General features: G+C 36.4%; 1 protein-coding gene across 2 annotated transcripts in view; it reads right to left on the minus strand.

Moving 5' to 3' along the window:
* pfas (phosphoribosylformylglycinamidine synthase) overlaps window positions 1-10,780 on the minus strand; it is a 33,902-nt gene extending 23,122 nt beyond the window's left edge. For both annotated transcript variants that reach the window (XM_057840048.1, XM_057840047.1), the window contains exons 1-7: window positions 10,628-10,780; window positions 8,600-8,719; window positions 8,206-8,341; window positions 7,077-7,182; window positions 3,229-3,427; window positions 1,066-1,312; window positions 881-1,005 (exon numbers count right to left, since the gene is read on the minus strand). In XM_057840048.1, the coding sequence (XP_057696031.1) occupies window positions 881-1,005; window positions 1,066-1,312; window positions 3,229-3,427; window positions 7,077-7,182; window positions 8,206-8,341; window positions 8,600-8,717 (931 nt within the window). In that variant the 5' untranslated portion in view covers window positions 8,718-8,719; window positions 10,628-10,780. The remainder of the gene's footprint in view (window positions 1-880; window positions 1,006-1,065; window positions 1,313-3,228; window positions 3,428-7,076; window positions 7,183-8,205; window positions 8,342-8,599; window positions 8,720-10,627) is intronic.
* Between the last annotated feature and the right edge of the window lie 1,266 nt (window positions 10,781-12,046).

The raw sequence follows: 12,046 nt of genomic DNA on the forward strand, positions 1-12,046 counted from the left end.
ACAAGAATTTTCAACGGAAAAAGCTCTTTGTTTACATATGGCGGCCGCCAATTTCCTTACTGACTAGCTTCATAGTTCGCAATATTTACATAGAATAAATGCTACCTGCACGTTTTTGTTTTTTGCTTTTAACCAAGAATCGAGACTGTTTTACGTTCATATCTATAAAGAATTCAGAGATTTAAGCATTTATTCACAAGAATTTTCAACAGAAAAAGCTCTTTGAGTTTCCACTCGGTTAGTTTTGATGGAGATAGGTCCCCTATGAATTGGCCCCGTGCCCAGTGTCCCGTCAATATACCCACAAACCAATGCGGTATTTTTTTGTTTTTCCAATTTACAGATTTTTCCAAATTACAAACTCTCCGTACTTCAGATACACCATCATCTAATGCTGCATTCAGACCTTTACCTGAAGTCACGTTAATGAGAAAACATATTTGATTGGCTGTTTCATCGTCGTCGCTCAAATCTGTCGTAGAAAGATCAACTCGGCCAAAATGAATTGCGCGGCATCAAGAGGCGTAGCCCATCTAGTCAACTTGGCGACATCACGTCTCACCTGCCACGTATTGCCGGATGCAAGGCCATCTGTCGCGCTTCAACACGCTATTACATTGACTTTGTATGGGAACCCATTGTGCGATGAGGGAAAAAAAGCAGCCCGTCTGAATGCAGCATTAGAGACAGTCAAACACACTTTTATCCATTTATAAGCCACACTCAACTGTCTACCTTGTACATATCTATATAAAAATAAAAAATAAATAATAATATTTAAAAAAAATTTTTTACACATTCTGTAATAGACCATGACATTCTGCTTTAAATACAGTATGTGCACTGGCTGAATACAGTAAAGTTTGGGATCTGAGAGAACCTGTAGGGAAGTTGTGTGTCTCGGCAGTGAAGATGACATGTCGTAGCGACTGGCGTGTTTCGTAGGGACTGGCTTGTGACGTATCTTTGGGGTAGAGACACTCCATTTCCATTCCTTGGATACCACTAAAAGCACACGCCCGAGTTTAACCAACAACCAGCAGCTTGTTTGTTGTTGTCCTGTACCTGCTGTTGTCGCAGAACTTGATGACATTGTTGCCATTGCTGTTCTTCTGTGTGTCCATGATGAGGCGGAAGAGCGTCTCTTCTTGCTCCTGCCCATCGATAAGCACACGGCCCCGGAAGAACCAGTGGCGGCTGTGCTCGCTGTTGGACTGGGCCAGGTCGAAACACTCCACACTGGTTGGGTTCCTCTGTATCCTCTGGAACATGGCGGTGTAGAAGTCCAGATCCCAGGCATCAAAGGCCAGACCTACAAGACAAATATGTGTCAGATCTGTCTTGGTGTAAAAAACTTTGAGAACCTCTGCCATTATGCCATGTAGCTAATAATATGTCATTAATGTAGCTAAATCAGTTCTTTTCTTTCCACATCATCAGATTTGGGTTTTTCACCATTTTCAAAATTCTTTTTTGCCGAACAGGTACTTGTAAAGAATCTGCAATCAAAACATAGGTAACTAGAGGGTCATAAATTTAAAACCATCGATTTTAGACTCTGAATGAGGGACTGTTCGCCAACAAGGGTAAGGCTGCAATCAGAACTACGTTGGCTTGATTAAATAGGTCATGTTAGGGCTAGGTTATGCCCCCCCCCAAAAAAAAACCCCCACATTTTTTTGGGTCATCCTATCCCATTTATTTTTTATGATTTTTGAAAAAGTTTTTTTTTTCTTTTTTTTTAAATGGTTTTTTTTAACTGGTAGTTTTTATACAAAGGCGTGTATATTAGCATTAAACTAGCAGCATTCGATAAAAGAAATGTACACTATTTTGTATTTTAGTGCACAATATATGCGTTATTTTCTTTGTTATGCAGGTTTAGTTTTACAGCTTACCTCACCTGGAGTGTAACAAATTGCTTGAAAACAATCAAACCACCAATTAAAAATGACATGCTGTTTACAGCGAGCGATCTAAAAATTTTCCGATGTTTGCCCAGCACTATGTCATAGCCGACCACCAAAAGTGATCGGAATTTTTTTTTTCCAATCGACAATCTCCATCGTGAAATCACCCAAGCCTAATCTCAAACATAGTATCGTCACCTTCTTAAAATGAACGCCCAAGTCATTTTTTTTACAAAACTGATTAAAATAGTACTAAAATTTCAACAAATGGTTCAGTGTCTTTTAGGGCTGTCAAACGATTAAAATTTTTAATCGAGTTAATCACAGCTTAAAAATTAATTAATCGTAATTAATCGCAATTCAAACCATCTATAAAATATGCCATATTTTTCTGTAAATTATTGTTGGAATGGAAAGATAAGACACAGACGGATATATACATTCAACATACTGTACATAGGTACAGTATTTGTTCATCATAACAATAAATCAACAAGATGGCATTAACATTCTGTTAAAGCGATCCATGAATAGAAAGACTTATAGTTCTTAAAAGATAAATGTCAGTACAAGTTAAAGAAATTTTATATTAAAACCCCTCTTAATGTTTTCGTTTTAATAAAATTTGCAAAATTTTCAATCAAAAAATAAACTAGTAGCGCGCCATTGTTGATGTCAATAATTACACAATGCTCATGGTGCTGAAACCCATAAAATTAGTCGCACCCAAGCGCCAGCAGAGGGCGACAAAACACCAAAAAACACAAGTAACAAGTGGACATGACACTGTGCTGTTATTTTAATCTGTTTGAGCGGGGCATGCGCGTTAATTGCGTCAAATATTTTAACGTGATTAATTTAAAAAATAAATTACAGCCCGTTAACGCAATAATTTTGACAGCCCTAGTGTCTTTGTGTTTCCTGAAAATTTGAAAAAATTATATACAGATTATCTTAAGAAGGCGCTATTACGCTACTCCTCACACATGACACAATAAGGGAAAGAAACAGAAGAGAAAAAGGAGGAAAAGGAGAAAAAAATGCTGTGGACGACACCGATAAAAAATAGATCAAGCTGAAGGACATATTAAAGGTTGCTTCCACACGTGATCACACACATGCAAGCACGAGCAGTCTAATGAGAATCATGATGGTGGTGTGACCCGTAATGACATTAGCATGCACGCATGTGACACAATTACCTCAACCAGTAGATAAAGAGCAGCCACACTGAAAAGAAGCGTGAAGAAGAGGAAAAAGAGGTTTGATATGTTCATAAGAGAATGAAGAAAGAAAGAAGAAAATATCAATATGTCACCCAGTTGGTCGTTGGCCTTCTCAAGGGCTGCTCGACCCTCGCCCAGGACGTCGACCTCAAAGACGGGCTGAGATTTGGCGTCCACAACGAAGGAGGTGACGGGATTCTCATAAATGCACTCTGTCATGCTGTCGTGCAGGAGGGCGATCAGATTTTTCACTTCTTTCTGGATAGCAGTTATGTTGCTATTGTTCGTCGGCTGGAGAAGGCACAGAAAGTAACAAATGATGTATATTTAAAACACTGCGCAAACACTCAGTGTAATAAAATACATTTCTTAAGCACGTAGTTAAACAGACTGCAGTGATCCCTCGTTTTTCGCAGTTACTGGAGAACGGAACCCGCCGCAATAAGTGAAAAACTGCGAAGAAGCGCCCGTCCCCCCCCCCCCCAAAAGTTTTTTTTTTTGTGTGTGTGTGTGTGTGTTCAATATATTAATTCAGATTTATCATTCGAAAGAGATACATTTAATACATGTTTTTGACTTTTTTTCCCAAAATCTAATTAAAAATAAAACAAATTTTGAACATGTTACTGTCCCACCGACCTATTTTTAACATGAAAAAAATAGTAGACGCCCAATCCATTTAAAAAAAGTTGAAAAATGCTTGTCTTTATTAAATGCTTCATTGACTGAGTCCACTCAAATCCGCTCAAGCTGCTCACTTACACACAATGAGTTGCCACAGCAACTGTTTAACAAGTTAAATGATGTTGACGAATGTGGCGCTTTGAAGTCGCGGCTTACAAGAGTCCCTGGCAAGATCAAACCTTAACTGTCTGACAATAATCGTTAACTTTAATAAGCAACTACAGTGCACTGCCTGACCAAGAAAAGCTCAGGGGCGAGAGTGAGAGACTACGTGATTGGATCAGGACAGCATTATAAAATACTGATTTTTTTTTTTTTTTTTTTTAATTGAAAAAAAAAATCCACGATGGATTGAGGGTGCGAAGTAGCGAGGGATCACTGTATAGCGATACATTATATGTATGTATGTATATATTAGGGCTGTCAAACGATTAAAATTTTTAATCGAGTTAATTACAGCTTAAAAATTAATTAATCGTAATTAATCGCAATTAATCGCAATTCAAACCATCTCTAAAATATGCCATATTTTTCTGTAAATTATTGTTGGAATGGAAAGACAAGATGGATATATACATTCAACATACGGTACATTAGGACTGTATTTGTTTATTATAACAATAAATCAACAAGATGGCATTAACATTATTAACATTCTGTTAAAGTGATCCATGGATAAAATGTTATATTAAAACGCCTCTTAATGTTTTCGTTTTAATAAAATTTGTAAAATTTTCAATCAAAAAATAAACTAGTCGCCCTATTCTGTCCTCAATGTGTGTGAGTACACAAATTGACAGATAGCGAACATAAGTTCCAAAAAGAAATCAGACGGTGTGGCAAAGTTGCATGGGCTTTACTGAAGTTATCTCTTTTTGACAGGAGCACGTTTCTTGTATTTTTGTAAAACTGAAAATAACAGGGCAATGTGTCAATAACTTGCATAAATCACAAAATAACATAAAATGTACACACACGTGTCCATTTGAGCAGTAGCACTAGCCAATTAGCTCACAAGCATCTAACAATGTAACTGCATTTCACCATATATGTGAACAAATTCAAATATACATCATCAATAACTATCTAATGCTCATGAATATAAACAAAGGAGGAATATAACTCACAAGCGATGCATGTATTAGACACAAACAGTGTGATGGGGCTATGAGAACTGCCACTGAATACTGGATGCGGACGTTAGCTGGTCTGAATAGCACTGTCTATTAGTGTGAGTTCACGTCGACATATAATCACGTCAGAAAAGCGCGCCGAAACCCAAATAATCCGCTGCACTGAATCGCCAGCAGAGGGCGACATTACGCCACATAACATATGCAAGTCACACCCAAGCGCCAGCAGAGGGCGGAAAAACTCCATAAAACACAATTAACAAGTTGGCCTTTCACTGTACTGACATTTAAATCTGTCTGAGCGGGCATAGTGCGTTAATTGCGTCAAATATTTTAACGGGATTAATTTAAAAAATTAATTAACGCCCGTTAACGCGATAATTTTGACAGCCCTAGTATATATATATATATATATATATATGTATATATATATTAGGGCTGTCAAACGATTAAAATTTTTAATCGAGTTAATTACAGCTTAAAAATTAATTAATCTTAATTAATCGTAATTAATCGCAATTCAAACCATCTATAAAATATGCCATATTTTTCTGTAAATTATATATATATATTCTGTAAAATAAATTGTTGGAATGGAAAGATAAGACACAAGATGGATATATACATTCAACAAACGGTACATAAGGACTGTAGTGGGCATTTAACTCTACTGTCATTTAAATCTGTCTATGCTGTCCTCACTCCGAAGCGTCTACTTTTTCCAAAGCTAGACAGTTAGTGAACGACGCCTTAATAATTAGACGTCTTCCTTTTTCATCTGATTTATTAATAAAATGGCCTCAAACCATTGTCCTCTTTAGACCGTCGCAAAACTACAAAAAAAAAGTACACAAGCATTGCATTAGCAACAACGTTAGCTTAGCACGCTATACAGGTTCACTAAACATAAACAAAAAGCGTCTCATACAAAAAATATAACATTTCGCTTACCAACATAATATGTACATCCTTTACAACAACCATACTTACGGACAAATCTTGTCCAAGGATCATATAAGCACAACATTATCAGCCCGAGACGTCATGCAGCCATATTGAACTGGACTGAAAACAATAAACCATGTCGCAAAGCGACCACAAGAGTTCGCTGTTGGACAGCACAAAAAAGCCTTGCTGTAAAACTTACCAAAAGGCAGAATACTTTCTGAGCGGGACATGTGCGTTAATTGCGTCAAATATTTTAACGTGATTAATTTAAAAAATTAATTACCGCGCGTTAACGCGATAATTTTGACAGCCCTAATATATATATATATATATATATATATATATATATATATTACACCAACACTGTATCTCACTTTTTTACTCGTGACTATGCGTAACTGCAGCGGGCATGCTTGAAGGAGCACGAATATACAGTAAAGCAACGAGTGTTTGGCTCATCAAATCAACACTAGAAACATAAAAACAGTTAATAGTAAGTTTTAAGTGTGTTCGAAAAGTGGGTTCGAAAAGTCTTTTTGTCAAGCAGAGACTAGAAAGAGGCTCGGTGAAACAGCGCTGCTGCCACAGGGACGTGCGTAGACGTGCACAAGTGTGTCTTCGCCTACAGCATAGGTGTCAAACCAGTTCCACAAAGGGCCGAGTGGGTGCTGGATTTTGTTCCAACAGATAACGCGCAAAGAGTTTAACCAATGAATTTTCTGTTGAAACAAGCAGCACCTGACAAAGTTTAACTGTATGAGATCAGATTGGTCAAAAGGTGTCCTCTTCATTGGTTGGAAAGAAAACCTGCACCCACTTGGCCCTTTATGGAGTCAGTTTGACACCAGTGGCCTACAGTGTTCAACCCGATCCCTTTCTTTGAAGGTAAGAAAAATGTCTTTTTGGGGCTGTCTCAGTTAAAATGTCAGGGATCTGTGTAGTCATCAGGGCAATGGTGGAGCATGCATGGAATAGAAAAGTATTTTAAAATTAATATTAAAAAGTTATTTGATGTAAATCCTTTACTGCTACAATCCATTTTGCCTGGGTTAGAAAAAATCAAAATGGATGTCACATATTTGGTCGTCATTGGCAGTAAATTAATTAATAATTAATATAAATAATTTGAATAATATATTATAAGTTATACAGAATTTCTTTTAGGGCATGCTCACCTTGATAAGAAATCTCCGAGAAAGTTCTACACGCGTGATGTTGGTCAGGCCGGCGCTCTGGCAGATGGACACAGCGTTGGTGGACCAGGCGGTGGAGAAATTCAGCCTGAAGTGCATATTTAACCAGAAAATAATGAGATCGGCAATATTAGTAAAAATGATGAAGAGGACAATGCAAAGAATAGGCCATGCAGATGCTCAAATGTCAATTTTTTTAGTTGGTTTCCAGATTTGGGGTGTTGCAATTCAACTGTACAGTAAAGCACATTGCAAATGGAGTCTAGTTAATAGTTTTCAAACATCTTGGCATCTTTAAAATGTTTTTATGTTGTAATATTAAGAAGAATAGAGAAGAAGCAGTACTGAGAATTGAGAATAAATAATTCTCATGTTTTTGCATGTTTGTAAAATATCTTTTTTTCATCCTTTCTATATACTGTATACAGTTTATATTGCTATTGTTGTCATTTTCGTTTGGCAAATTTGTAGTGAAATTTTGTTTTTGTTTAAGTGTGTCGTTTTGATCTGTCAAAAAATTGGGATTAATTTCCTATATTCCTCTACGTTTGGTGTATTTTGGAATATTTGCATCTTCATTTTCTTATTATTTTCCATTTTTGTGTTTCAGTTACAAATATTTGTGTGAGTAGTGCTGTCATACTTTTGTTGTAATTAATCATTAAGTAATTTTATCCAAATTTTGTTTTAATTTTCAAATAATGCGTGGTAATAGTAAATTAATATTTTCTGTGATAATTTATAGTCTCTGTTCATTTGTTAAACTTAAATCATTTTTATGCATTTATTTTTATGTTTCCCAGCTGAATGTACATTCATACTTACAAGAATGTATTATTTTTCAAAGTTATGGAAATGTAATATTTCTGAATTGTCTTCAAATATTTGCATCAAATATTTTTACAATTTTTTGTATTTTCCCTAATATGTGGGTTGTATTATTATACTGTATATTTAACTGTTTGTTTGCATTTCAGTCCAACAACTTTCATACTCTATAGTATTTTCTAAAATTCTACTGAATTATTCTCTTTTTTTCCCCACTAAAAGAGAAGAAAACACATTAAACCTCAAATTGTGTAGAACTTTCTGAGAAACTAGGTTTGTGTACCTGGGTCCGATCTCAACCAGCGTGGCGCCATCTTCCTCTTTCAGTTTGGGTGTATCACCCAATGCTTCGGCCTGCATCGGAGGTCGGAACAACCAGACGAGGACCTCCTTATGTTCCTTGGTCAGACTATCACTACCTGCAACACACAATGATCATCTTCATTGACAAACACTATATATACAAAGTATACGCATCCTTGCTTGAAATGTCAGATTAATGTGGCATAATGAATGTGAAAGGATTAATTTTTATAGGTTTCCCACTATTAATAGTGGAAAAAGTTCAGAGAGGATTCATACTCCTATCATTTTTAACGTGACAAAAACTTGCAATTGTGCTGAGTAGGCCTTATGGTCACTGCATGTCAAGTATTTAACATTAGTGTAACACTTACCCGTCAGCTCTACATTGTAGCAGAGCTCTGTGGAGATTGACAATTGGGGGTAAAGTTTGGCTGCCTGCCGGAGGCTCCGCCCCCTCACCTCGCCACCGTAAAACCTCACCACAGCCATGGCTGGCAGAGAAAAAATAAAAACCTTTCAAAAAGCTAAACACAACCTGTTATGTGACATTAAATGCATACTTGAGCAATTCTTTTTTGTTGAATATTTCATTTATTTGTATTATACATTCATTTTATGATGTGTCTAGGTTTTTGTAATATTCAATTACAGCTGTACCTCTACTTACGAACATCTCTACATACATAATTTTCAGGTTAAACCACGCCTCAATGGCAAAATATTGCCTCTTGTTAAGAAAGAAATTTCAGGAAAAGAAAGGCAAAAATACGGAATGGCTGGTACTCGCAGATCCCAGTGATTACTGAACGTAACATATTTATAGCTGCTCTGCCATTGGCTATTGCCTAGCATTCCTGGCATCCAAATAGCTAAGAAGGACCTCTACTGTATGTGTATGTGTGTATCTCAGCAGCCTTTTCATTCGCTCCTCGAATTCCGACAGCTTTACATGAGTGTATTAACTTTAATCATTCTATTCTTGTTTTTTTACATTATGCACAACTCAGATATTATGTTTATTTTGCAATAATCTTATTTTAACATGGTATTTGTTACATTTTTGGTGTATTTTTATGCATTATAAAAGATTAATGTCTGAATTTTGGGGGGCTTCGAATGGATTAGGGCATTTACATGGAAAACACGTCTCTACTTACAAAATTTTCAAGTTAAGTAACTACGTCTCGAACCAATTAATTTTGTAAGTTGAGGTACCACTGTATTTCCTCCACCAGTAGGTGAAACCTTCGGAAAGCGAAGGGTAATTATTCGAGATGATTACATTTTGGGATAATGAGGTCAACCGTCACAGAGGTTGAAAAAGGAATTTTGCGATAATCTATTAACAGATTAGTCTATTTCAATTAAATTTACATGATAGGTAGTATGATAAGCAGACAAAGAGTCAAAGAGGCCAGAAATACGGTGATGCTTTGAATTTGGCTGCTTAGGCAGAGATCTGCTCGGTCTGTGTACTGCTTTAGTTTTTCTTGTATTTCGGTTTTGTTCTCCTAAATATTTGCCATTTGTTTTTTAGAATATTTCATTTATTTCTTGATGTTTGTGTCCATTCTTAATTTTCACCTATATTTATCCGTGATATTTCTGTATTTTTCCTAATAATACATGTGGAAAAGTTACCATTACCCCAAAAGAAGAATTGTCGATTGTCAAAAAGTCATTTTTGAAAGCCTTTGAAAACAAGAAACTAAGACTAGTGGAGTTTCCTCAATTAAAATTCTCAGATTAACTTGACTTGGATGATACTTTGTGTAAATCTTGACTAAGCAGGCATAAATATATACATATCTATTAAAGTCTTAGAAAGCACATTGCTTTTATTGATATTGTGCAAAGTTAAAAAGTCTTAGGCTCGAAAAATTTTAGTCCAATGGTCTGTTTGTTGTTTCTAATATTTAGTCATGTAAATCTGCTACATCAACTCATTAGAGACTGTCAACAAAGATAACCTCATCATTTTACACTATCAACAACGCAATGAAGGAAGACACCCAATTATTGATTTTTCTATTAACAAATTGGAAATTTACATTCAACCACATGACTTTATGGAATACTGTACATTTGTTTTCCCACGTTACACACAGAGAAGACAAACGCATGGCAGGCGTCCATCTACACACAATGTGATTGTGGTTTTCACTCTTTCCATTCATTATTGTAAAATTCAGAAACGCGCACACGCACGTGGAATAGAAAAGTTGCTTCGTACGAAAATGGAGAAACAACACACGGACACACCATTGCACATAATCTCTATACACTTTTTTTGTGAACTAGCAACTTTTTTCCCCACACAATTCCTTTTGCACCATTAGTTAGGATAGAAGCTAAACTAGCTGCTAGCTTGTCCTCCGTCCAAAAGTTGTCTGACTTACGTCAAAGTGTTGGCGCCCTGTTCTTCTTCTCGTCCCCGAAAATGGTGACGTTTATACGGCAGAGGTACGAAGACACACGACTGTGGTCGGTGTCTACTGAAACAGAATGGATGCAGCCGAGTGACATCCGCGTGGACTTCACTCAGACACGGTTGTGCGCATGCGCACTGCTAATCAAGCGGAGGAAGGAGATTGTAAGGACAACCTCATGACACTTGAACGCATCATGGGCCGCAGAAGTGGACAATGGGAAAGCTGGATCATGTGGTTTATCTCGGATAGTTTTGATTTACGTCGTAGTTTTCCATTTTAACCGCATTTTACAGACCTTTGCGTATTTTAGTTAATTTTTTACTAAGGATTTGTGTTCTTAATGTAATACTGTATATGTGTATGCCGGTTTCCCACTATGTTGTAATGTCTTTAAATTTTTCAAAAATAGTTTTCTCCTAATTTTAGATTTCGTATTATTATCCTGTATTTTGCTATTTAAACTGTGTGCACTAATTTAATCATTTATAGGCCAAGTGACTATTATATTTAAAATAAATAAATAAAAAACTTAAGCCTCATAAAGACCTGGCGTCTACATGTGTGGACATCACATTTGGGTTCATGTAGGCCACAATATCTGGAGTACAAGTGGACAACCCTAGCAAAAAGTATGGAATCACCACTCTCGGACGAGCACTCACTCAGACATTTTATCATGTAGAACGGGGGTCCCCAAACTTTTTCCTGTGAGGGCCACATCACCCTTCCCTTCTCTGATGAGGGGCTGGGGTCAGTTTGTAACAGAAAAAGTGTGACGATTGCAGGAGTGCCTGAATATAAAAATGTATTGTTTTTCAGAAAGCCACAATCAAATAACCCTTTCTGGAGTCTTCACGGAACAAAAGTAAATAAAATAAAAGATAGTAGAATAGAATAGAATAGAATAGAATAGAATAGAATAGAATAGAATAGAATAGAATAGAATAGAATAGAATAGAATAGAATAGAATAATAGATAATAATAACATTATTAATTAAATAGATGATAACCAAATAACCCTCTCTGGGTTCTTCACAGAAAAAAAAGCCAAGAAATAAATAACACTATTGGGGGGGGGGAAAAAAAATTGTCCAAGGGGCCGGACCAAATGTGGCTGTGGGCCGTGTCCAGCCCGCGGGCCGTAGTTTGGGGACCCCTGATGTAGAACATACTCAAATAAAAAGCTTGAAAAAATAATGAATGAGTTCAAAAGTGCCACTCTATATCATCCAGAAACACTAAAAGAAATGAATAAAAAACATTGTGGTGGTCAGTAAATGTTACTTTTATAGGTCAAGTGCAGGGAAATATAAATTGAATCACTCCATTCTGAGGGAAAAAAATGGAATCATGAGAAACAAACAAAGAAATAACAATCAAAACGC

This window comes from Corythoichthys intestinalis, chromosome 7 (genome assembly GCF_030265065.1).
Source record: "Corythoichthys intestinalis isolate RoL2023-P3 chromosome 7, ASM3026506v1, whole genome shotgun sequence".
NCBI classification, from domain to species: domain Eukaryota; kingdom Metazoa; phylum Chordata; class Actinopteri; order Syngnathiformes; family Syngnathidae; genus Corythoichthys; species Corythoichthys intestinalis.